The 27,586-nt window shown below is 46.3% G+C and overlaps 1 protein-coding gene across 1 annotated transcript; it reads right to left on the bottom strand.

Moving 5' to 3' along the window:
* Positions 1–295: 295 nt before the first annotated feature.
* On the bottom strand, positions 296–25,955 carry TFAP2B (transcription factor AP-2 beta). The gene is made up of 9 exons (XM_052648936.1): positions 25,875–25,955; positions 22,785–22,811; positions 21,139–21,597; positions 16,314–16,374; positions 8,418–8,637; positions 6,757–6,875; positions 4,521–4,662; positions 1,394–1,653; positions 296–357 (listed from the first exon to the last, which is right to left on the bottom strand). The coding sequence occupies exons 1-9, from the start codon at positions 25,953–25,955 to the stop codon at positions 296–298; spliced, it is 1,431 nt and encodes a 476-aa protein (XP_052504896.1).
* Positions 25,956–27,586: the final 1,631 nt, after the last annotated feature.

Below are 27,586 nucleotides of genomic sequence, written 5' to 3' on the forward strand. Positions count from 1 at the left end.
AAATTGCCAAAGAGCCCAAGGAAATGGAATCCATTTTAAAGGCGAGTCAATAATATTAAAATATTGGGCTCCAAGAACCCTTACTCCTCTCCGCTAAAATTCACTTAGCTGCTCCCCACTCCTCCAGAATTCCATGTTGAAGTATCTGTTAACTACTAGACTCAAAGCTGCTTCAATCTCTTATTGGCCACTTTCTAAATTATTCCCTTTGAGCTTCTTTAAAGAAGTGCACCTGCAGAATTCTGACACACAGGCTTTGATTAAAAAGGGATCGGATTTTTTTTTTCTCTGTACCTTATAGATTGTGTAGGAAGCCCAAGTCCTCTTTGAAGAAGCTCATAAACCATGCGGGCAAAGCTTTGGAAAACAGAAGAGAATGAAATGGTACATACCCCTCCGAAGGAATTACATAAATCAACGTATTCATATTGTGTTTTGCTTTTACTATTTTTCTTAAAATTGGTAGATGACACAAATAGGATAACAAATGCAAGATGCTCTGTAGGCAGATGCCAGCAAGGCTGGGAACTAGTAAGGTTTCTGAAAGCAACTGATGATGAGTCTGAATCAACTTATTGGTCCGGATTTTCCTCGGCCGCGGGAGCCTCCGCTCGGCCGGACGGCCAGCCCCAGAGCTGCAGCCACCGCCAGCGTCCCCGAGGGCCTCCCGCCCCGCCCGCCCTCGCCCTCCCTAATTATGCAAACGGCCCGGGACCTGGGGCACCGGTGAGTTAAGGACGCTGGGCGGGGCGGGGGCATCGAGGGGACCGCAATCACCGTGCCTGGGGGCTAACCACACGCCTTTTCATCCCAGAAGATTCCCGTGACAGCCAGAGGGAAGAAGGGCAACGTAGAAAAGGGTGGCTGGGAGAGGGGTGAGGTGAGGTGGGAAGGCGGGGACTGCCAGTTTCCTAAAAATATATTAAAAATTTAAAAAGTTCGTGCGTCTCAGTCAACCAGCTCTCAAAGCACTGACACCGACAAGGTTTCTCCGATTTTCTTCCAATAAGTTAGCGTTTTCTCATGTTTAGTCTTACGTTTATTTTCCAAAGGGAAAAAAAAATCATGTTTTTATTATTATTATCAGTATTACTAAGCTCGAAAGAACCGAAGTGGAAAATCCGGACGGTGGCCTCCAAGTGCATCTTGAAATAGACACTGAGAACCGATACTGTTGCTCCGTGGTACGCCTCAGTTTTAAGTTATTTAGTTTTGTTTTTTAAAATTTTGATTGTATGTGTATCTACCTAATATAATTCTTCCAAAGCCAATCCAATATTTTTAAAGCTAAAATTAAAATTTGTTTCTGTTTTCCTTTTGTATTTAAAACATTTTTCCTTTTTTTAAATTTTTCATTTCCTGTGTTTCTCCTCCTTGTCGCCAGTTTTACTACCTGGGCCTTCCCCAGACGTGTGCCTGTTAGTGGTGGTGTTGTTCAAGAACATCTTGTCCATGCCTTTGAGCGCCTCGGTGAGATAGTTCTGCAGGGCCGTGAGCGCGGCGCAAATGGCTGGGGCGCCGAAGCCATGCGTGATGAGGCTGAAGTGCGTGAGGCAACTCTGGATCCCCGGCTCCAGGATGGGGCTGGGCCGGCTGTTCCCGATCGGAGTCCGGTCCTGAGCCAGCAGATCCGTAAATTCTTTACAAAGTTGCCTGTAAATGGGGCGGGAGAGGAACAACAACCACAATAACAAACAAACACACACCACCCTCAGTGTCGTTGTCATTGGCATTAGAAAGGAGACTGCTCACACAAGCCCAGAGGCGCCCGGTCACCGGAGAGCCGGGGAGCGAGGCTAATGCGGGCGATTCCGCTCTGTTTCCTTTCCCAGCGCTCGGCCGGCCTTCTCGAGCAGCTGGGACTGGAAGGAAAGCGAGGGTGGGGAGGTGAGGCACCCCTTCCATCCCAAAGCCTGGCCTTTTCGGCAGCCCCCTCCCCTGCCCATTTCCCACCCCCCCCCCCACCCCTTCATTATGCAGGAAATTGCATAAACCCCGCTTTGGGAAAATCGCTAGGCTTTTAGCATTTGATTTGGAATATTCAGTCATTTTTAGCTCTTACCTGACAGTTCTTTTTAAAGCCCTTTCCCCCTCCTCTCTCCTGCCTCTCCAACCTCTTGGCGATCAGGCTCAGAAAGCCCAGGAAGATTTAGAGCCCTGGGCCACAAGCCTGTCCCTCTCACAGAAGCAGATTGCTGGAGCTGTGCATGGCCCAGGGCAAGCAACTGTTTATTCCAGGAGAGAATGCTGATTCCATTCAAAGCAAAAAGCTGTTTACCTGCAGTATTTGTGAAGGGAGGTATTCCCACCACCACCACCTCCCCTTTTTTCCCCTTTCTTTTAAAGTGTAGGCTATGGAAGATCTTTGTACAACAGGACTGTTGTCCATATAAAAGTAGTCCCACATTGTTTAAATAAAACCTAAAGCTAGATGGTTAAGACTCCAGGGAGGGGAGATTTTTATTTGTTGAAGGTTTTTAATTCCTCAAGGCACCCAAATCTCCCAGCCTTAGAAATCTTGCATGCCTAACTACGGACTGAACTTACTTGAGAAATTTTTAATATAGGAGATGGACAAAAGGATTTTAGCCCTGAAGGCCCAAAGGCTTGGTTCACCGTGGTCAGAGGCGTGGCATCCCAAAGGTCATAGCCTTTCACAGACTGGCAGGCTTCCGTCAGCCTTCCTCCACCTGGTCTCCAGGGTGGTGAGAAAAGAAAAACTAGAGAACTCCAACCCCAGGCCTCCCTGGGATGGTCTGACACTTGGTGACACCTGGTCTGGCCAACAGATGAATAGGGCCAGTGCCTGGAGGCTCATGTGAATGACTCTGGGGCACCTATTCCAAGGGGATTACTCCCAGGAGAAGTAACAGCCAAAGGAGTGGAAAACACCTCCTCCCCCACCTGCAACAGCCAGAAAAGGCTTTTGGTTTTAAGACTGATGGGTAGAAGACACTACCAGGCATGCTCTCACTGGTTTCTCTGTTCAAAATGCAGGCATACATCATCCCAACCAGGAAGAAACAGGTAACAGTTTTGACCTAAATAGGGCAGTTTCTTAAGTCAGAAGTTCCTCAGAATCACCTGTGGGGTTCAAACAAACACATCCAGGCCTCCACTCCCACCCTCACCCTCCCTGAATGGGTTCCCATTCAGGGAGCCTGGGGCTAGGTCCACCAATAATTATCTTGGAAATGCTCCCCAGACAATTCTGATGCTCACCTCAGGTTAAGAAATGCTGGCCTAAGAGAAGCCACAAGCACTCCTCAGGGAAACCACAGAGTTGTTTGTGGAATCCTGTTATCTAATTTATCCAGTTTGGCTTTAGTTTTTCCCCAAAGTACCTTTACTCTTTTATAAAGCACCAAACAGTTCCCCTGCCGCTAGCCACCAAGGGCAAGGGGTGGGAGGGCAATTTACTGACAAAGATCTATTATATTGCTAGTTAGTACATCAAGGAAAACCTTCTAAAAAGAGGTGGGTGCCAGGTTTTGATCGTTGGAAGGGATGGTTAAAGGCTTTCCTGAAGTTTGTACTCATTACCAATGTGCCAAAAAGGAAATTCTGAACTGCGGAGAACAAATGCTTAGAGTCAAACATTTTAAATCTTCAAAGCCCAAACTGGGGTCTGTAAGCAATTAAAGTTCTGGGACATTAATATTTTTTGACCCTGCGGAAAGGGGCAATCAAATTCCAATCACGTCTCAAAAACATCTGGACAAATTTGAGCAAATGATTTTTCAGCCTTCCATATATTTCTTTAAATTACGCTGTCAACGGAACAAACCGCGTCCTGGAGCACTAAATAAATGAGCGCCGCTGCTTCGGCCGCGCCTGAGAGAGAAACGTGCGGGCGCACGCAGCGCCGCCCACTGAAGGCCTGAGCCGGCCATAAAACACCAGCAATATGACATCGAAGCCAAAGACAGGAGTAAATCAAATAAATAGAAAACCCACTGTAAAAGTTCAAATGAGCTCTAGACCTAAATTTAGCCAGAGATTTACTAGTTTCCCCTCTGGAGTTGTAGTAAATTCTACGTCTGTGGAAGATGCCAAACAGCAACGTTGGAAAGAGAGTAATTAGAGCTGAGGGTAGAAATGGGTACACGTGGGTGACATACAGACACCCTGAGCAGGCACACGTGGCTGTGTGAGGAGGACAGGAAGATGTGCAACCTGGGCAGAAACAAGCATCCAGGGATGCAGGAAGAACTGGAATAAGGCCCCCACCCCGCAAAGGTCTGCCTGTCACCCCCAGGGCTGGAGATGTGAATTGTTAAAAAGCCTGGATTCTAATTAATAAAGCCATCCTTCTCAAAATCTCGGAAACAGAGAAGACTGACACACACACACAGCCCCTAATCAACGCTGAGGGGTGGGCACGCGCAGCAGGGTGGAGCTGGGAGGGCTCCCTACCAGCAATCCGAAGGCTTTTGCCACTGAGCTGGGAGCTCCCACCGACTCCTCCCAAACGAGGTGGCTGCGCAGGTTGGGAGTAGGGATGAGTTTAGGACACTCACTTGGTGGCCAGCAGCATATTCTTCCTGGAGTGCAGGTCACTGGGGTCCGTGTGCTGCCGGTTCAAATATTCAGAAACAGCTTTGGCGGGAAACTCCGTTTCGCAAATATACCCAAAATCCCGAGCTAAATGAACAGCTTCTCCTGAAAAGACAGCCGCAGAGGAAATAATCAGCACCCAAGACCTTCCCAAGATCAGGAGGTGTTTCCTGGTCTATTGTTATTGTTCACAAAACAGGTCTTGGGGCAGTAGCAAAGGTGGTACAGACGCCCAGATGAACATGGTTCTCAGGCCATGATTAAAGTTGATGGAACAAACTATTCCTGCTGCTCCTTCCAGCCCCTCCCTGATCACGCTTCCAGTCAAATCCTAGCTAGGCATCCCCTGAATAGTTTCGGGTCTCCCACACCCCAGCCCTAAGGGAAAGGTGGGCCACTTTTGGAAGCCACCCTGCAATTGCACCTAGACACAGTGCTGAACATTCAAGCCAGATCTGCCCCCCACCCCTTTTTTAAGCATCTAACATGTTAACTCCTGCTTTAAATAAAATTTAAGTCTTCCTAACTTTTGTATCTTCCTATAATTAATACATACAAATATAGATCCCTGTGTGCCTATGTCCACATATATTAAAGAATATGTAAATCATATATGGATCAGTGTCTATCCAGCAATGAAATATTTATTCTCCTTGTCAGTTTCCTGCTAGGTAGGTTTCAGGTTTCTCCTCTTCAGAGGTTCCTGCCATCATTCTCCTAGTTAAGGACTTTCTACGGCACAAAGATGACACAGCAGCTATAGAAAACCTGGACAGCTGAGAGACTCCTCAATTTACGTGGAAACCCCTTTCGAATAAAGCATTATTACCCTTTAAAAACACAGCCTTAGGGGTTCAAGGGAAGATCTTAACATAAAAAAGAGATGTGCTGAATTATCCCATAGCCACATTATTTGTAAGGAGCATGACTACTTTTAATCATCATTAGCATAGTAACCAAACACTTCCAACTTACAACTCATAACACTGAAAACTGCCAATGGAATATTGGCATTTCAGTGGGTTTTCCAGTTCCTTTCCTTTTCCACCCAAATCCCTGTCTTGGGCTGAAATTACCTTGACTGCTTTTCAAAACGAAGATTGTGATTTTAGCAATATGCTAAAGGGCAAAAAGTAAAACTCCCAGGCTGAGAGGCAACCACTAATAAGTGTGGTCTGGAAATTTGGTCACCTCTGCCTCTAGAGGATAAGTTTGGGCCAGGCAACTTTGCCTGAAAGATGGCAAAGTGCAATGCCTGTCAATATGATGACTTTATGGTTGCTGCCTAAATATTCTAAGATCCTCTGCTCCAAAAACTAACTTCCTGAAGGAATGTCATAATATCGTACCCATATAGAAGAAAAAACCAAAACCTACATATTAGACTCTAGAGAAGATTCTACAACTTCCTCTATTAGGCCCTTCTGGCTGTCTTTCCTGTGTCTTCCACAACCCACAAATTCAAATGCAGATCCACTTGTTCTAGATTCTGGAGAAGGTCCTGTTTATTACATACCATAAATATCATCTCCAATCCCAAAATGATGAGCAAACTAGAATGTGCTTGTTATAAGCATGGGCCTTTAAATTTACAACTGAAGATCATACATGACTCCCCTCCATGTTTCCTAACTGCCCTCTCCCATTTCCCTCATCCCCAACCCATATTTCTCCTAGGTCACTGGTCTTATGAAGCTCTATTTCAATAAATCCCAGGTAATCAGCGGGAGATAGGGGCCCTGGAAGTGACATGAGTTTTAAAATAACCATTAGAGATCATGAATGCTACAATAATTTCACAAATCAACAGTGTGTTTACTACTACTGAGGATTCGGAGGTAAAATTTGGGAAGGAGAGGAGTATAGAAGGGATTGCTGGTTACAGTTATTCTTGAGTTTGTTAGAGGTTGTTTCAGGTACCATGTCCTGCACCTGGAGGCACCTGCACTGGCTTGGAGGCCAGACCTGAGCACTCTCCAGAGCTCAGGGACCCGTGCACACATCCCTTGGCCTCTGGACAATTGCCACTCCCTCTAAGTAAAAAGACCTTTGAACTTTTCAAGCAAACGCTTGACATCCAACTCATAAGGGCACAACAATTGCAATGATTTCCAGTTAATCATGAAACGTGTAAAATGTCAGCTTTCAGCCAACAGTTAAACTCTGCCACTTCGTGAAATGGCCACACGTCTTGCTTACCTTCCACCAGGGAGGTGAGTAACGTGACATTTGCTGCTTTGCGTCTGCCAGCGGGTAAATTCAAACCGATTTTTTCTAGCCTTTCTCGCAAAGATCTCCCTCCATTTTTCGATTTGGCTCTGAAATTGCAAGAATTAACATTCTGATTAACCTCAGAGTGCTCCTGAAACAAAGTTTAGATTTAGCAATCTAAAGCCCAGTGGAGCTTGAAGAGGTTTTAACTTGAGGTTAGCACTTTTTTTTTTCTCTTCCTTTTGGTTATTTGCTGATAGTTTGCTGAGGTTTGCTTAATTTCTGCAATACAGAGCATAAAAAAAAAATCGAGTCATTCTTTTATCTCATGAGAATAAAAAATGACACCAGATGGGAATAATTAGGGTGTAGGTTGTGGGTCCAGAGAGGGTAGAAGTTGCACGTGCACAAGCCCAGCTCTTTCCTGGTCATGGAGCCAGAGGGGTGAGCCAAAGCCGGCAAGTACAACCTTGCCGAAAGACGGGAAGAACTGGGTGGTTCAGAAAGGAGAAGGCTCAGCCTCAAACAGGTGGGCTTTGAGAGTAAGAGGTCAAGAGTCACAATAAAATGGAGCTGGGTTAAAAGGGGAAGGAAGACTGAAACATGAAACTAATGATGATGTTAGCAATCATAATAACAGTAAAACTAGCACCAGAGGAGTTTAGTTGCATAAGCACTTTATATTGATCATCTCACTTAATCTCACAGTAAGTTTCATACACACACACCCTCAATTCCTAGGGGTGATTGAAAGAAACTTCTACACTGTAGGGCTCAAAGGACTCATGTGAAATTGAACTACAAAGTAGAGCAGAGCAAAAGGACTCAAAGTGAAAAGAGTCTGTGGGTCACACCCTTACTTCTTCCCAGTTGATCCCCCTTTATGTGCTAAAATACAAGAAAAAACCTACTCTGACTTCTTTTGCTGTGCTGTTCACCCGGCCACTTTTAGGGAAGAAGGGGAGGGAGTTTCAACTCCAAAGATAGGCTAACTTGAAAAGTTCATGTCATGCAATGTCACACCTTCATATCAGAGGCACTAAGAGAAGAGTTCAGGTGTTGGCAGGAACTTTTGGGGAGGCTTTGAATCTTTAAGATAAAAGCCAACTCCTCCCCCAGTTCCACAAGGAGTCTATGGATTGTCTTTCTCCATCACTGGGGAGCACATGAAAGGCCCCAAGGAATACCCGTCTATACTTCTAAAATGGTGTCATTGTTATTTTTGGTAGTGGTACTGAGGAAAGGAAGTCACACAAGTCTAGAACAAAGCTTTTCAAACCGCGGGGTACAATGCATTAGTGGGACAGGATCAACTTAGTCGGCGCCAAGTGCACTTTAAAAGAAAATAAGAGATCGGAGCACATTGCAGGTGAGGAGGGGGTTGCTCCACGATACTCCTATTTTAGGTAAGTGTGTGCAGATTTTGGGTCCAATTCAAGGTAGAGAATGCCCCGAAGTGTCCTGGGAGTGGGAAGAGGGGCGCCGGGTACAGGACGGGGGAAAAGTGGAAGGTCCCCAGGCCCGCAAGGCTGGCGGGAGGGCAAGGCAGCGAGAGCTGGGCGCGGAGCACGCGGCGGCGGCTGTAAGCTACAGAATTCGGTTGCTAGGCAACCGCGCGGCATTAAAATGTGGTTGGGGTGGTGGGTTACCTTCTGAGGACGCCGCCGAGGAGAGACGCATTGAGGCATTCGGGGGGCGACAGCCGTCTCTGAACTTCTCCCACAGTTACTTTATATTTTGAAGTTGAACTAAGCAGAGACAAACGGCCTGGGACCGAGCAAAACACCTCGCCGGTGTTGACGGACATGCCTCCTAAGAAGCCATCTTTATTCATCATCAGAGAAGTCACAGATTTGGGAGGAACCGGAACTAGAGAGAGAGAAAAAAAATATGCCATAAAGGTGACCGGGTTTCGATCCTAGTGACCGCCAATAGAATGAATGTGTCGCTGCCTGCGCAGGGGGAGGCCACCGGCCAGGCGCCAAGAGGAAAGCTGCAGGAGGAAGTGTTTGTTCCCATGGTTCCGCGGTGCGTTCAGAGCTCTGTGTACAAACAAAATGCAAAAGCCATCACCTCTGGAAACTTACCCCAAGTGTGTGGACATGTGAGAGTGGCTTGCCACAGTCCCGCTCACTACACAAATCAGGAAAAGCACGCAACCCAGAGTTTGGATTGTGCTGTGAAGCCAGACAAATCCAATTCCATCACGTGTTGGCTGTGTGACCTTAGACATCTCACTAAACCTCTCTGAATCTTAATGTCCTCATCTGTCTCCTGATAATCACATTTGGTGCTGAAACCTGAAGGCGATGCTCCCTATCAGTGATATAAAATAGTAACACCAATGGTCTTTATGGGAACCCTTCCTCCTCTCCTATTTGATACAAATCTATGGTCATCACTGGCAAAGATCAGGATGGTGAGCCCCATCAGTCACTCTGCCCAAGAACAGCCAAGTAATAATACCATTAAATTGGGACAGTTGGGCCCAAAAGAGCTGCTCATTTCTCTACAGTGGATCCCATTCTTTGCTGTATCCTAACAACAGATTCATTTAGAAATGAACCCAAATGCTCCTCTCCAGTGAAAGCAATTCCGTGGTGACATGAATTTTGTTTACAAATTAACGTAAAGCACCTGACTGGTGATTGTTTGGAGCAGTTATGATTTACAACAGGTGCCCTGATCAATCAACCAATCACTCTAATTCATGTGAGCGGCAGTCTTGCCTTGCCCCAGTTGTTTCATTTCGGCAAGTAATTGATAACAAACCGCACTCAAGGTATGTTTTATGCAGAAGTTAATAAGAGCTGACAGCTGGTTGCCACTGCTACCCAGGCGCATTCAGGCTCTCCAGCCTGTATTTCTGTTTAATTGTGTTTCAGTGTCATCTGCACCTTAGGAAGAGGCGGGGCTTGGTAGAACAAGAGGCTGGGAGCCAGGAACAGTGAACGGTCAGCTTCCTAGTCCCCTGGCAGTCTCCCTCCCTTGGACTTCTGCACGACTGATGCCCATTTTCTTTCTGCAGGCCACTGGGCAGGTGACACTCCCTGCTGGCTTGCCTTAAACCTTAGCTTCTTCCATGGGGACCTCAAGCACCTCTCCAGTGATCACCAGGCCAGGGGACTTATTGAAACATACAATATTTCTGGCATGAAAAAGAATGCTTCCATTCTTCCTTTTTATAAAGACTCTGTCTCACTCTATAATCCTGGTAAGAGAAAGATATGCTTTTTCTACTCCCTGGAACCTAGAACCCCACATGTCAAGCAAGTTATATAACCTCCCTTTACTAGAACAAACTAACCACCCTGAGTGTTCTCGAAACAGCTGATTCTCTCTACCACAGATCCCAGCATTCAGACCTTCATGATATTTTAGGGACTCCTAAAAGGTAGGTCTCAAATCTTCTATTTCCTATGAATTGCATTTGGCTCTTTACAAACGCCTGGAGAAAGGGTTTTCTGAAGAAAGTGGACAGGGAGACAAGCAGTCCCTTTTTCTACTTCTTAGTAGACATTTTAGAATTTCTGATCTGTCTATATAGTCTCTCCCAGGGCTGAATGAATGATGTCAGGTAACCAAGTGAATATTCTGCACTGTTACGGTGGTGGGGCAGTTACAAAGTGGGCTTTCTTCTTTCTGATTCCCTTCATCACAGTGAAGTGCTTCCCATTTGAGGGAAATGTGAGTAAAATACGGATTTAAAGTCACTTAAAAAATAATGATTGGGGTGGGAACACCCTGTCATTTAATTATCTTACACAATATCCACATCTATTTCAATATGTCTTTTTTTTCAATACTGTCCTGATTTCTGTATTTCAGATTCATATGCAGGCACTATAAACAAATAATGTATGATCATGGTAACCTTGGAAAACTTTTCTGCAAAATACAGATGGCCCTTTGTAGTTTTAATATGGTATGAACTATAGAAATAAGTTGTATAAAAAGCCTTGTCTTTGATATTCAGCAACACTTAAACATTTAAATTCTACTGTATTTAGAAAGAACATTTTAACAGAACCCCCCCCCCCACACACACACACAACCATCCCCCACGGCCAAGCAACTTGAAAATAGTAAGTTAATTCCTGTTTACCATACTGGATCACCGAATATCTGCTGAGAACTGGAATTCTGCCTGCTTTTCACAGTCCCAGGTGCCAAATCTCTTGAAAAGCCAGGCCTTTCGAGACATTTTATAGCCTGCCCTCAATTTCACTATTGTTAATTGCCTGATTTACCTGACAAGAGCAGTTTCCTTTGGGGAATGTCCATAGCTCCCTCTCAAAGGCTGTACTTTTTGCATATACATTATCACCTAAATATCACCCACCCAGGCAGCATTCCTCAGCACTCTGCTGTCTAGGGGGAGAAGGAAGGGGAGAGTGGTGATGTTTTTTCACTCCCCTTCTCTCCCCACCCCCGCCCGACAAGACTGTTTGAGCAGAGGCACTTCAGGTTATATTTCTATTTTTGAATTTAAGTATCAATCTTGTTCATACCCTCCACTTTCTCATCCTCAGGTGCCAAATGCTGGCCTTTGAATGGTCTCCTAAACTAGACTCTGCACATGTCTTGTCTCACACTCTTGTAAGTCCAGCCTACTGTTAAAATCTACCTTCCCCTCCACTCACACCTGCTTTCCTCAGCTGATTAACCCCATATTTTATTCTCTTTGTCTTTTCCCTTCTGCTTTCCTCCAGCTTATCAATAAACCCAGGGAGCAACAGGGCCCGGTTGATTTGTTAGTAATTATGAGCACACTGCTCCTGCTCACGGAACCCAGAGATGACTAAGATAGGTTTAAAGCGACAGCAGGAAATGGTAAGGAAATGGAGCATAGCAAAACTCAGCGTGAAGCTTTCAGTTCTTTACATGTTTACAATTTTCTGTGCATACATTAAAACTGGGTGGGATTTTTTTTCTCTTCAGTTCTCAGTTGGATAGCGTAGCCAACTTCTGGATGTAACACCCACAAAACTTGCCCCCCTCCCTTTTAACTTGCATTATATGGGGGCAGAAGAACAGAGGTTTAAAAATCGATCAATATTTCATTACAGGGACTGGAGTTTAATTTGAGAGAGTAGAAGGAAAACCGATTGGAGAAAATCTTATTCATTAGTGGACTCTATAGAGCTAAAGTGTTAAATAAGGTAGCGTTTCATCTTTACTGTTTACACTTAAGTATGAAATCACAGCTCTGTTTTTGTGTTTGACTGGAGGCAGGTCTTCTGTGGTTCTGATCTGTTGGTGGGAGAGAAGGAAGAAATGAACCCATCTAATGGACTGAAGCCTAAGTCCCTCTGAAAGGTCCTCGGACTTAAATATGGCAACCTCTGCTATTGGCGGTATCTTTTGGGGCTTCCCTGGTGGCTCAGAGGTTAAAGCGTCTGCCTGCAATGCAGGAGACCTGGGTTCGATCCCTCGGTCGGGAAGAGCCCCTGGAGAAGGAAATGGCAACCCACTCCAGTATTCTTGCCTGGAGAATCCCATGGATGGAGGAGTCTGGTAGGCTACAGTCCACAGGGTCGCAAAGAGTACGACTGAGTGACTTCACTTTCACTTTCACTTGGTGGAGCATTGCTTGAAATAATTACTTCTCACCAGCAGATCACCCTTTTCCTCATACTTACATTGCTTCTCATCTACCTGAGGGCTAAATGTTATTCCATATGTATATAAGAGCATGTGTATAATCATGAGCACTGAAATCCTAAAGAAAAAACATAAAAGGATTCTCACAGAGAAAGCCAGAACATAAGAAAACTACAAACATCCAGTGTTGGCATCCTTTAGGAGCAAAGCCTAAGAGGCTGGAAACTGGGTTGGATCCCATCATTTAACTCAGTGTGTGGGACCTTGAGAAAGTCATTTGTCTTCCCTCTGTCTCAGTTTCCTCACTGGAGGGTGGGGGTGGGAGTTGGAGAAGAGTGTCTAACCTTTCCAGCTGAGAAATTCTATGAACTCTGATTACTCCCTGGGTGGCTGGAATGTAGCTGAGAGTCTCTAGTTGAATAAAGGCGGATGGGGACCCAAGTCAGCTCTGAAAACGTGAACCTCTCCCTTTGAGAGGAAACTCAGCCTTCTCAAAGGTTCTGACAGACTCTGGGTGCTTTGACCTCCCAGGTCAGAAGGCGGAATCTCAACAGAGCCCCTTGTAATTGAAATTGGCAATTTCTCTATCTCCCCTCATACCCAGAGAAAATTCACACCAATCAAAGTGTTTATGTGGGGAAGGGGCCAGAACTAACAGGAAAAAAGTGGGAGAGAACCAAGAAGCTGAACTGAAACTAACCAAACAGGATATCCCTAAGACCAATGAAAATGCCCCATAGTCACAACACTTGGACATTGGACTCCAGCCCTGCCAGTCATTCCAAGAAATCCCAGCATCTTTTTCTGCTGTCTAAGATGTCCAGTCGATTGCATATTGGCCTCTAATTGCACCAAAAACTTTTTCTGAAAGCCTAGGTGAGCCTTCTTTAGGCTGGTAGGAGAGTGGCAGTGATCATTTATAGAAGCTGGGCACCACCCCACCCCCTGCCCGCCCAGATTCCTAATCTGAATGGAACTGAGAGTTAAGAATGATTTTTTAATGTCTCGTTGGATTTTTAGACTGTTAATGTACCGAATCCTTCTCATTATTACTTTATTGATTGCTCATTGACCAGCCCCCTTCAAATCGTATTAACCACCCTCTGCCGGTTTAGATTAGGAGAGTTTAAAAAGCACCTTTCATTACTCCCCCCGCCCCCAACTCCTGCCATGGAGTTGAGACTCGCTGGCTTAATGGGAGCTCTAATGGGGCAGCTAAGAGGAGAGGGGCCCCAGTCCCTGCCGATTGCATTAATAGCTCAAAGGGGGCCAATACAGAAAATTAGCCGTAAACGAGCTCTGGAGATCTTCAAATGAAAGAGCCATTTATCACGTTGGCTACCTTCACTCCACTCGTTTGCTCTCTCTACTGGGAACAACTCATTTCCTCTTAACTAAATTACTTCAGAAATGTCAGCTAAGCCCAGATAGCAAACATAACAAGAGAGCTAGCCTACAATCAATGGGGTGATATCAGCACCGGTGAAAAACTGGACAGGGTTAAATTTTAGGACGGAGACCTTGCATAATTAGAGAGACACACGCGCGCACACGCACAGAGACATATATCCTTTATGTCTAAGTTTTCTCCCTTAAATACACACAGAGGCGGAGAAACCTAAACCTGGGCAGGTTGCTGCCACTTTATTAATAAGGTAGACCTTTAGAAATCTCTCTAAAAGCCCATTAGAAAACAAATAAAGCAACCAGGTCCCTTGCCAGTTGTTGAAATTTAGAATATTTCGTCCAGGAAACGTTCTCACCTCCTCTTTTATGAAATTAATCTCTTCCTCATAAAGGTGGGGGAGGGGCAAAGACGGGAGACCAGAGAGCAGGGAAAGAGCTAATGAATCCATAACCTTATTTTAAGTGGTTCATAGTGATCTAGAAAAGTAAATCAACCATTTATTCCACTTTTGCCCATGGCTCTCTAAAGATAAAAATATAATATTAGGATCTTTCCGTCATGTAATAAAGCAAATACCTGAAATATTAAATAATGGACTTGACCTCACACTTCATATTCATACCACACTCCTTAAATCAATAGAACGACCGGGGTGCCACTTAGATGTGTTAGGCTGTGCATTTTTAAAACGGTTTGCGGGGGGCATGAAAAGTAGTCCATCTTTCCAAAACCAGAAACCGCCACGTTAGTCAATATTCTCCTTTTCTTATTCCTGGAGATCCTCATATATACATACATATTCACATTTCACTGACAAACATATCCAAGCCCTGAAACCAAAACATCCCACATCTAAGAATATTTTCAGCTCCATTTTGTTAGGCAAGTTAAGTTCCAAATATTTTTATTGGCCTATTAATAATATTTCTAATTGGTCATCAGATGGATCTGCCCCACCGCCAGCCCCGATGCTGTTTCAGCCCCCATAGAGAACTCTGAGCTAAGGGATTCTAGCTTTCCATGAAAAGGGACAGAAACTAGAAAAGAAACCAAGAAAGCCAATGAAGAAGCGGCTCTCCTCCTCCCCCATATTAACCCCCACCCCCCATCCCATCAACCAGCAATTAACCAGAAGAGAAGACCCAGGAGGGAATGGTGAAGTGAGCTGTCAGTGCACTTGCAAATCAAAGCGCAAGCCCAAGTGTCCCAGCAAACCCAGACCCTGGCATTAAAAATCCGAAATGATACTATCTAAGGAAGAGTCGGAGACATTTGGAGGAACACTTAAATACTTTACCCCAAACCCTACTAGTCTTCTTCAGGATATTACATTCAAAAGCCAAATGGCATAATTTCAAGTACAGCCTCCCCTCTCCACCTCCCACCTCTCTAAGTGACTTTTTCTGCTTTTCTAAGAACAGAAAATTGAACACACCTCATCTTGCTTGTAATCCTTGCTTCACAACCCTCATACTCTACCGGCTTGACTCCGCATTACTTTTCAAACCATCCTTTCCCTTTTAATTGTTTTTGTGAATGTCATCTGGCTCAAATGAATCAGAAGTGACTGCAGCTAGGGATTGTTGACACCAAACAGAAGGACAGGCCTTCTCCAGCATCGATAAAAAAAGGGTTACAGTAGTTAAAATTGTAGCTCCAAATACCGGTTCTTGCGATAATTAAAGATTGCACTGTTTACACATTCAAGCTCCTAAATTTGTGGCATGTGAGTGACATTCGGGCCTTTTGGCAGCCACACTAATCGCCAGGCATTCTCTCAGTGACTGTCAGAGAAGAGGGGGAAAAATTAAGCAGCTGCAATACGCCCGAAATGAGTTATTGTAATTACATTTAATTAGTTTAATTAGTTAATTATTTTGCTTACAGCTGTACAAGAGACTGCAAACATTTGTTAATATCACATGCCCTTTACCAGTATGGGGTGATTCCACAGTCACACTAAATCATGAATGCATATGTAGGAAGATTGAGAAATGTTCAGAGGCCAGCTCAGTTTCTCAGGAAGAGCATATTTAGCGACACATTTGGCACAGTTAAAAAAAAAAAAAATCTGAAGAAACAACTCGTAAAACACGGAGAACTGGGAACAAAATTACCACCCCAAAATACAAAAGCAAGGAGAGAAGGAGCTGCCCTAATGGCATAGGGTTTGGCTCAACAAACTCCAGTTATCAATGAAATAATTACCTCATATTTTTGAAAGCAGTGTTTCCCAAGCATACATAATGGTAGTTCAATTATTTATGTGTATCTAGGACTGCTAGCAAATGTACTGTGAGAAAAATGGCAATGGTCTCTGTCTCTCTCATCAGGGTTTCTGCCTTCAGTCCCTACCCCCATCCCTTCTTCCCAACAGGCATTTTCATCCAGATAGCCACTGTCCTATGATTGTGAACAAACACTGGTGTCTTATAAAACAATGAAGTCCTTCAAAGTGAAAACACATCATAAAGACATGAATGCACAGGAAAACTTTGCTTACTTTGGTGGGGGGGCAGAGAAGAATCCATACCTTTTTTTATGACAGACTGGTCCAATAGATTCATGCCGCTGTTATTGGCATCTTCAACTGACTGTGAATATAAAAACATCACTATTCAAATCGACTGGATATTAAAGAATCGCACACATAAATCATGTCATTCCAAACTGGAGTTTCTGTTATTTCCATTTATATTAATTCACAAAGGGAGGTTTTATTATTATTATTATTACCTCCAAATGGACACAAAAATGAAATTCACCCAAATTATAAATTCTTCCAATGGAAGAAGAGGAAAGAAGAAACTGTAGAGGCATCTGGGATGCAGGATTGGTTTAGTGATTATATTAAACATAGATATTACATAGACACATAAACTTATATTATTCGCTCTTATGAATTGTGAAAATTTGGCAGCCGCTGAAAGATTTCCACCAATATTAGTCAGAGCGATGTCTGTTTTCTATGCTATCCCAGTGCATCTTAACCCCAGAGTCATTTTACGAATACATAATAGTTTACATTATAGGATTTTAATTAAAGTCTGAGCAATTTGGAATGGAATGCAAACAGCAACACATAGGAACACGTTTGCAGGCCGTCAGGACCGCACACCCACTGCAGTTTACACACATCTCAGTGCTGTGTGAGCTTCCTGCTGCAGGACAGTCCCTCCGAGGAACCTGACAATCTGCTCCCCCTGCCACTGCTGCTGCCCAGCAAGAAGCACACCTGTTAGGAAGGCAGTAACTACAGACACGCACGCGCACACACACACACACACACACACAGAGGATCTCCCTGTGTGCAGCACCTGGGTCATGGCAAAGAACAGTCACCTTCCTTGCCAGTTACATTCCAGAGAAGGAAAATTTCGACCCTAGATGTTGGCTGCACTTCAGAGGGGAAATGGCTGTTAGAATGATATTCTTGCTGTCAGGATGCACTAGGCTTCTAGCTGTGCATCCCAGGGCATCCAAAAGTAGTGGATTCCCACCCTCTACTCCCCGGTGAAAATCAGTCTTAGCCTTTCCTGCAATGTCCAGCCGCTTTCCTTGATCCTTACAAACCTAAGTTTGGACCAATCTGTCACCCTCTCTACAGAGCAGTAAAAAGCAAAGGGCTTGAGAGGGAGGTTGTGTTTAGACAGCACCTCCCACCCACTCAAGCTGCATCCCCAGACAGGGTGTGTGTTCATCACAAGGAAGAGATTGTCTACCCCAAACAAGCAGCACATTAGAAACGAGATGATCTAATCACGGAGGGGCATGTTAATTTGTTTCTTTTCGTTTTTAATAGCCTCTCCTCTGTTCTCAGAAAGATGAGGAAAATTGTTATTCCCCATAAGAACCATTTTCCATGTTGCAACATGCCATCTCCATCTTAAAGAAATAGTAAAAAGAAAAAGCTTAAAAAAAAATGCTTCATGTAACTTGTTCGGAACTCCCAGGAGACCCCCACCATGCACACCGGGCGCGCGCACACAAGATTCACGCCTTCCTGTGCTCACGTGTCTACAGTGGCGACGTGTCCACGCAGGACAGAAATATTCGCCTGTGTCTGTGGACCGGCAGACCCGCGATCTTACGGGCCGGAACCGTGCGCCCCCACACCTCACCCTCACGTCGGTACGTAAATATGTATATACGCCTCATCAGCGACGTGGGGTAGTTGTGGTAGTTAATGAGAAGGCTCTTGTCTGATTTTCTATCTAATTACGGCCGCCTGCTGGGTTTTTGTACAGGATATTCACGCAGCATGCTGGCGCTTAATCGTCACAGGGAGGATCGTAAAGATTTAATTAGGACTGCATGCGGAAGCTCGGAAAAACAACTCAGACTCGTAATTACTAGACTTCTTTAGTTAAAAGTGATACCAGGGGTTGCTTTAAGACAGTAGGGTGTGTTTGAGTGTGTGTGTGTGTGTGTGTGTGTGTGTGTGTGTGTAGGGGCTTTGACTTAACATCCTCATATGTTTACACTCAGGTAGGAGAGGTGATGAGAGGTTAGAGAGCAAAGACCAGAAGAAGGAAAGAGGTGTTCACAGCAAATGAACAAACTCCAAACTAAGTATCATCTCCAGCTCTCTTTCTTTCTGATGCTGTTTTTCTGAGTTTTTAACACTGTCCCCACTCCCTGCGTGCCTGCCCGTGCGCGCGCGCAGGCGCGCGCGCACACACACACACACACACAAAATGGGTGAAATGTAGCATACCAGAACCCAAACAGCGATTTGCTGGTTTAATAGCCCCTGTGAGTAAATTGAAATAGAAATTGACAGGGTTTTATAGTTTCATTTAAAAAATATTAGAAGCATTTGGTTAATTAGCTCCTCTCCTTTGCTTCTTTCACGATCGGGGCGGTGGCCCCGCGTGTGTGTCTGGGTCACACAACATCTTGCCTGGACCCTGGGCCAGGTGAGGACCCTTGGCTGAGAGGCCACTCCCCCCTCCTTGGCCTGGCAGCTCCCTGGTATCTGCCGGATCGCGGCTGGGTTGACATAGGTCCCGGACACACACTAGGCCCCTGAGATGGGACAAGTGACTGGGGTTCAGGCTGAGGCACCTCTGGTCCCTTTTTACAGATGGGGGGCGGGGCGCAGCCCACCCATACCGCAGAGGCAGGAAATGGGAAACGCTGAAACTGCCAGCCGCTGTGTCCCCTGCACTCCTGATCCCTAACTCAGAAGCAGAGCCTCTGGGATGGAACAGAGGAGGCGCAGCCTCTGGATTCAGGGGTCTCATCTTTGGTCCATCTCCTCCCGTGTCTTTCTTTGTCACCTGCCCCGTGTCTTGTCAAGCACACCCGGCATCAGGAGGCCTGTCATCGCGTGGGAGACAGAGATCCTCCCTTTCTCCTGGGAAGGCTCAGGGTGAATTCCTCCTGACCTCTGACACCGAGGGTCGACCCTGAGAAAGTCTCCCGGGCCTCCCCACCTCACCAGGGGACCTGCTGAGATGCTTCCCGGGGAGGGACGGGGAGAGATGGGGTGGGCGGGGAGCAGCCAGGGCCCCAGGCCTGCGCTTTCTCTGCTCTGGGCTCTCTCCACCTCCCGGGTCTCAGCTCCAGCCGCAACTTCAACAAGGGTATTCTCCCAAACACACACCAACCTGACCTATTTTATTCTTGCCTCTTGCATCTGACCAAACCCTCTAAAGTTCTCACAATTCTATCTTTAAAACACAATAAAATGACTAAAAGCAAAGAAATCTGTTCCCTCTTTGGGTGCAGTCTCTGGGTTTAGTAGCCTGACCACTCCGCCTGCAGAGTGGTAGTGACACAGCCAATGTAGCGTTGCCAACAGCAATGCTGATGAGTTGATCCACTTTCATTATCTAGCACTTTGAACCATACCCACAAAGGTTAATTTAAAAACTTTCCCCCCAGACAAGTATTACCCCAATGCATTAAAACACACACACACACACACACACACACACACACACACACTATTGAATATTTCCTTTCTCATATGATATTCTGAAATGAGCAATATCTCCAAGACAGAAACAGTTAAACTTGGTTAAATCAACAAAACTACCACTTATGACTATGGGTAATCCAGCCACAACTCAGGTGATTCCATTATTTCTGGAAATACTAAATAACTAAATTTCCCTTAAATCAGTAAACCATCACAGACGAGACACAGACAGCATTTAATGCTATCACCACATTTTAACTATTCAAAATACATTTTCTTCAGCAAGGTAAAGAGAAGGGACTGATGCACCCTTTCTCTTTCCCATTTCATGTCCCTTAGCTTTAGAGGTATGTCTATAATGGTGTGTAATACAGACAGCCATGCCAATGAGATTGAAGAATCACTTGAAAACCTTTCAACCATATTTATCTTTTCTAGAGACTATTTAAAGAGCAAAAGATGATCTGCTCGGAATCACCTAGTTTTCAGAAATCATTTCTTTGATGTTTCTTTGTTTAATTTAACCAAGTATTCTCCACCAAATCAGGCTCCATTGTGTAGGTTGCAGATGGGATAGTGATGGGATGGGGGTGTGTTTGGAGCCTTTTGTTTTAAGAAACAAACATGTGATGCCTCTTCAACTGGTGACACTGGGGAAAGGAGGGTACTAGCAGAAAGAAGGACTGGGGAAGGACGTGGAGAATGTTGTTCCACTGCCGTTTCATGGTCCAAAAGGGGGCAAAAAACCTCCAAAATTGTATGTGTCCTCATGAACCCCCAAACAGAATTATGACTTTCTGGGTCTCTCCCCATAAATCTTCCATTGCTCAGATGCTGCCTCTGGAGCTCAATTCTCTTGGAAAAGGGTTCTACAGCTTATGGGACTTTCAAAGTAAGACCTGGCTTGGACAAAATAACACGTTTTTCTTCCAGTGTGCATTGTCATGCCTAACAGAGTCTTTTGCAAATTGAGCAAGAACCTCTGTAGAGGTCCCTGCACCTCCATGCTGCAGCTCCAGCCTCCGGGCAGCCAGGATTCCACCTGCCACGTCAGGGGGCCAGACCCAGAGGTATAGGTTTCGAGGGCACCCGGCCTGGTTACACAAAGCCAAGAGAACAGGAAGGAGTCCCCTAGCTAAGGCAAGACAAAAACACCTAGCTTTGACTCTGATGATCCCAAACTAGCAAAACACATGCACACTTTTCTCCTTCATTCTTTCATTTCTCACACTTCTAGCTTTCGTCATTGAAACCCCAGAAAATGCCACTAGAGAGTCATACAGGTAATACACAGTTACACACATCGAGTCCAGCTGCCCCTATACAAACTACCTTCCCCTCCACCCCCCCAAAAGACAGAGCTGTTCCTCCCCACCCGGCCCCCATCCCTGGGCATTTGTTACTTGTTTATTGTTTGCTTGTGTGCCATTACCTGGACGTCCTCCATGCCGGGATGGCCGAGGCCGTGCAGCGAGAGGCTGTCCCCCATGCCCGCGTCAAGGCCGTGGTGTGCCGAGTGCAGGAGCACGTCGGGCCGGCGGACCGAGTGGTAGTCCCTCCGGGGGTCGAGGCCCGAGAGCTGGGGCAAGGCGGCCCGAGGCTGGGGCAGGAGAGAACCGGCTTCTGAACCCACTTCTTGCCGCTGCCGTTGCCCCCAGGGATGCTGCTGGGGCTGGTGGAGGGGGTTCAGGGAGTAGGGGTCGTTGACGTGGGAGTAGGGGTCCTGGCTCTGGTGATAGGGAAGCGGCTGGTAGGGGGGCGGGAAGTAGGGCGGCTGGAAATCTGACGACGGGGTGTGCGACAGCGGCGGGGCGCTGGAGTAAGGTCCTTGGGACACCGAGCCCAGCTGGGAGAGCCGCGAGCTGTGACTCGGGACGCCATCGTGCCGGTCCTGGGAGCGGAGAGGAGAGAGAGAGAGAGAAGGGGAAGGAAAAAACAAAAAACAAAAAACACAAGCGACAGATGGAGAAACCCGGCTTGGGCATCTTCTTCCCAGGACAGGGGAAACAAGAGTCTGAAACTTAGCCTCCCAAGCTGACTGAGGGTACATGATTTCAGCAATTCCAAACGCGAGACTTTAGGGGAACATGGGGGCGACTCACCCACTGAACCAACATCTAAGCCTTCTGTTGGGGTGCAAAGCTGGCAAAAGGGATGAGAATAAAGTAACAATGTGTATGGGGGAGGGGGGGAATGATTAATTCCCTAATGAAAAATACAGGAGTCTAACACACGGTATTTGTTCTTCTGGGTGTTTTAGACTGTTTTTCTAACTCGTCCAGAGGTCCAGAGCATAACAAATAAAACTTCCTACTATTTTCTGTGCGGCTCCTCTCGTTCAAAAGCAAATTCTGCCTTTCTGGCAACCCAGCCTGCTGGCCAGGAGTTCCCCAACACCACCTGGTCATTCCAGGACACCCGGGAATCTGCCTGATCTGAGTTTCCAGTCACCCCTTCCTCCCCAAGAGGAATTAAATAATTTATGTAGTGTTGGGTTGAAATGGATCTCATTCAAAAGTCATATCCTGAGTCCGTCTTAAATTAAGTTGAACTGTGGTTCAAAGGAGTTCTTTCTAAGATTGCTTTTCAATATCTAATATTGTCCCTACTTCAGGGTGTGAAGATGAAAGACCTGGGGTTGGGAGGGGCGGGGGAAACCAAAAAATAAAAACAAAAGGCCTAGACAACTTAGTGTTGGTCCTAAGTGGACTGCTGAACTCAGTGAAAGGGGTAGGTGTGTGTGAGTGTGTGTTTCTCCCTCTCCTCTCTGGAAATGCCATGGTAAAGTCCCCATGGTTCTTTCTGGAGAAATAGTCACCTAAGTTTCCCAACTGCAATGGCAAATAAAAAGTTTTTCTGTTCGGCCTCCCCCTACTCCCCAGCTGACTCATGGAGCTCAGACGAACACACAACGCAGAGAAGCAGCTGCAGCCTCGTCCAATTATGGTGCTAAATTACCAAGCCAAAGGCGCTCGAAGGAAGACAGAGACGAGAGAGAGTGAGACGCACACACAGGAGACAGAGAAACAGTGAGAGGAGAGAGCATGCAATTCTGGTACAACGTGAATCCAGACTCACCATGGATGAATAGGTGTGGACTAACATCTGGAAAAAAAAGCCTGGTTACTGCTCAAAATCAAACAATGATTAAAAAAAAAAAAATCAAGGAGTCCAGCAGAGAAACGAGCTGGACACAGGAGCCGAGCTTGAGGTGTTTCCAGGACAAGCCATCAAAAAAAAAAAAAAAAAATTCCCCCCCCCCCCACCCCCAAACGAGATTGGCGACGCCTGTCACACACAGACAGAGCTGTTCATCGGCCTCTTGCTTGTCTTTTTGGCCTTTTTTCTTCTGCGGTTCTTCGGGGCTCCAGGAGCAGTCCTCTTCCGCCCGAAGCTGGGCTCAGACTGCTCGGGCGCCCCTTCCTCCCTCCGCTTGCCTACACCGCCTCATAATAATTGATATTCATGACTATTAATATTACACGAGTACTTTAAAGGGAGAATGGAGGACAAATGGAGCGTGAAGCAGCAGCGGGCGCAGAGCTCCCCTACTATTGTAAATGACGTTCATTCAGTGGAGAATTACTAGATGTAATCAGACGAGGGGGCTGGCAAAGGCAGACCGGGGGAAAAAGTTTAGCAGGAAAGAGGCAGAACTTCAATTAACTGAGCCGGGGACGCGCGTAAAGCAGCCCCTGCTCCCCTGGACCAGACGGTGAAGAAGAGAGCATCCTTGGGGTCTTGTGCTGAACCGTAGGTGTCTAGGTTCCTGGAGAGGGACTTTCCTAATGGGAAGAACTGATCGCCCTAGGTGCTTGGCGTGCAGATTAGAAAACAAAATAAAAAGGCGTTGCCTCCCCCTTTGGAGGGGAGAGCAAAGGAACCGGTGGGCCCGGCTGTTTACAGTGACGTTTACAGACTTTCACAGTATACTGGAGATGATTCTTATTTATTAAAGGACAGAGGAGAGAATGGGGGGCTTTCCATCCCTTGTGTAGCCTTTCCCTCGGTAGTGCTCCTGCAGTCTGATTTTTTAAACTTCAATTTAAAATATATGCAATCAATCTTCAAGTACACTAAAGTTATCCTTTCCAGGCAAAGCCAGGGGCAACAGAAAACCTTTTTGGATGTTTCAGGAACCCGTTCAACTGGCCTGACTGCCATTTCTGTTAAAGTTCAACCTTCCTCCCGACTTAAATAGCCTCCTTCCACCGGCTTCGCGTTCTCTTATATTTTTTTGAGCAGAAAAATTAGGCAGATAGGAGTACCTGCAGTATCTCTTGTCTCTCTCCGTCGGTCTCTTCTCTCTCCCACCCTCTTTATTCTCCCCTCTTTCCCCCTTCCACTCCACCCCTCCCTCTTCCTCCCTCCTCCTCCCATTTAGCTAGTCTACTTTGGGACTCTTAGAACGAGTTTTATCCTGCTTACTTTTCGGAACCCAGTGAAGCCCCGCTGTATACCCGGAGCTATTTACACCGTGGTCCCATCCCAGCCCGCGCCAAGCCCACTTTAGGCGCTCACATTCTTTAGGACTGTTCTAGCGCCTTCGACTGACCATTATCCCGGCTGTTAAAGAAAGAAAAGGAGGCCGAACGGAAACAAACCCCACCAGGCGGAGGCGCGGCTCTCTCGTTACAGTCAATACACAACCACAAAGAGGAAAGGAAAGCCCCAAGTCATCACTGCGCAGAAAGACGAATCTCCTCTCTCCCTCTCTCCTCTCTCTCTCTCTCACGCACACAGACACACACACACACACCCCAAAATCAAGATTCGGGGCTGGGCAGAGCTGGGAGATTCCTGGCGCGGGCGCCGGGCGCTGCCTCTGAAACTCCACCCGTGGCAGTAAGCCTCGCGGCGGCTCCTCGGAGCCGCGGTCTGGGTCGCGGGGCTGGGCCGGCGGAGTCGGGAGGAGCCCACTCCCAGGGTCCGCAAGGCGGCTCCCCGTCCGGCTTTCTGGGATCGTCCCGGAGCGGGCGGGGTGGCGTGTCCCTCGCGGGGTGGGGATCCTCTGCGTTCCACCGCGACCGCTTCGTCCACCCAGCGCTTCCCGCGCCCATCGCCCGAGCCTTCGCTTCTCAACCTCCCCTCTCCGACTCCCTCCCGATCTCTAGCCACCGCCCGCTCGCCGGCTTCCACCTCCCCCTTCCCCAATTCCTCTGCCCCTTTCCTTTCACCTTCCTCCAAGCTTTTCTTTCTCGCTTCCCTCTCTCGACGTCTCCTCGGAATCTTCGCTTTCCCTTTCCGCCCCCCAGCCCCTAATTCGGGGGCTCCCCGGCTGGTGCGCTCGGAGCGAAGTTCCGCGGGCCTGGGCCGCTGTCCCCGCTCCTTCCGGCCGCCCGTCCCGCGCGCAGCCCCACCGCCCCGCCGCTCCGTCGGCGCCCGAGACCCGAGCGCACGGCCCGCGCGCCCGGCCCCAAGGAGGCAGACGCCCGCCGGGCTGCAGACAGCATCTCCATCCGAGGGGGAGTCCCCTTGGCCTCAGCGCTACCGAACCGTGCGCACTCAACCCGGGTAGAAAATTTCGTTAAAAATGCCAAGACATGGGGCCGTTTGTACGCCCCGAGTCTCAAAGAAGAGAAACATGAAAGAAAAAAAGAAAATTAAAAAAATTGTCTGCTACGGCTCCTTGGCTTGCGCTCTCTCTACATCCATCTATCCGTCTGTCCGTTGACCACCCTCTTTCTAATTTTTCGTGCGCTACTTGGATCCGTTTGTTATCGATCTCAAAATTTTTATTAAAAATAAAAATTCAAAGCCCGAGTCTGTTGCGAAGGAGGCTTGAAAGTCTACTTCTCTCCCACACTCAAAACGAGGAGCCTCTGCCTTTATTGGTCTCTATTTTCTCTGCCCACATTCACTAGCACCCGTTCCTCATCAGATCCTGAAGGAAGTGGGGGGCGGGGGGCGAGGAAAAGGGAAAGAAAAATAAAATACCAAAAATCAGAGAAATCTCCTAGGTTAAAGTAGTCAGATTTCCACCTTAAAGTCCCTTTTCAGAATGTCGAAGTCTCCCCAAGCCAGCTTTCCGAAAAGTTAGAGAAAGCTGAGAAAACCGGCCGGAAATCTACAAGCAAATAGCTTAAAAATATAGATGAGTTGCAGTGTCAAGAAGCTCAAATTCTCTATCTGCAAAGCTCTAAGATGCATCTGGGGGTGTCGGCTCACCTCATAGATATCTTCGTACTTGACATTCTCCACGAGCTTCCAGAGCATGATGGCAGCCTGGTCTCTAGGAGGTGAGTGCATTCATGTGAGGAGCAGATGTCTGGCTTCTCAGGACTCCGCTGTCTGTAATGATCCATCTATAATTGGAAATGGGGGATACACACCAAATCCGACGCTCCTCTCCCATCGCAACTTATATCTGTTGTCTCAAACAATAGGCTGGAGAAGTAAGCCACAGCTGAGAGAAAAACATGATCACACACACTGGAGTTAGATGCAACCCACAGACACATATATTCTAAAAAATCATAAACACATATTTACACCCAGACACCCACATTTAGTTATATAAGCACCCCTGGGTCACGAAGAGTCTACAGACTCTAAACATGCATTTAAAGGAAAGAGCGAGTTGGTCAGCATGATTAATATAAATATACACATTTTAAAACCTCTATATTGAAAATGATGAATCATTGTACCCACTGATTTAAAATCTTTACAATTCATTTGGGGAAACCAGGGTGCCCACAGTTCCCCCATTTTCTTATGTAGATTTAAAAAGGGGACCATTACTGAGATTTTCAAATACAAAAGCTCCTGTTCTTGTTTGTTCAGCAGGAGGCTTTTGAAAGCTGGATTTGGGGATTTTAAGGGTGATCTCTCTGTGTTGATGGCTACACAACTTTTTTTTTTTTCTTCACTGTACCTTAGTCACTGTAGAACAAAAAAGCCGGCTCACCACAATGACCATTTCTTATATTTTCCTAGTCATTCTGCCCAACACATTTAAAAACTTAAATACTGTATAATCACCTAAGTCTGTCCTACTCATCCTTTACGGGTTGTTTGTATTTTCAACGGATTCCATGTGCCATTCTTTCTTTGGCTGAAGTCTCCATTTTATGAAGTTTGTTTTTTTTTTCAGATGTCGGAAGCAACATAGGTGTACAATCGCGCAATGTTATTTTCAAGCCTTCTTTGCAGAGGGATGGGATATTTTATATCTGCATTTGTTGTCTATAACTTTTAAGTGGTTTTAATCACGGAGAATCAAGAAATGGTCACCTGAACCTTTGGAAGGTTTAAGCAGAATGTTTTTCAAGAAGATACTGAAAAATACTTTAAGATATGTGGGGGTTTGTTCGTTTGAGTGTATTTTTTCTTGGTAAGGTGATTTGTATAGCCTTTTTTTTTTTTAAGAAAAACATAAACATCAACAGGAACAAAGTTAACCGAACCTCGAAAATGGGCGCCCTTTAAGACACAGGGTTTCCGAATTTCACCGAAGGGAACGCTCACCTCCTTGCCCCCTTCCCCACCCCCTCTATTTTTCTACTACCGTCCAGGGTGCGGAAGGATTCCCACTGCCAGAAGGGAAGTCCAGTGGAGGCTCTCTGCCCCTGGGGCAGAAAATAAATGACAGGAGGGAATGAGGAGGGACCAGGGCAATTTGGGGTGGAAGTTATTAAACCTGATAAGAGTGAATCTGCAAAGGGCGATTGTCTCTAAACCTCTGGACTGCCAAGCGCTGCCTTGCGCTCGGAGGAGAGGGCTGCGGACAATCGCGGTGGATATCGATTCGATCAAAACCGGGGAGACGCTTCATATCGTGCAGAATGAACAAGTCTGCAGATTTTTAATTTATTTTTTAAAAAGATAAGTCACACGAAAGAAACTCGAAGAAGGTGCATCAGAAGGAACTTCAGAAA

The sequence above is a fragment of the Budorcas taxicolor genome, chromosome 11 (assembly GCF_023091745.1).
Source record: "Budorcas taxicolor isolate Tak-1 chromosome 11, Takin1.1, whole genome shotgun sequence".
NCBI classification, from domain to species: domain Eukaryota; kingdom Metazoa; phylum Chordata; class Mammalia; order Artiodactyla; family Bovidae; genus Budorcas; species Budorcas taxicolor.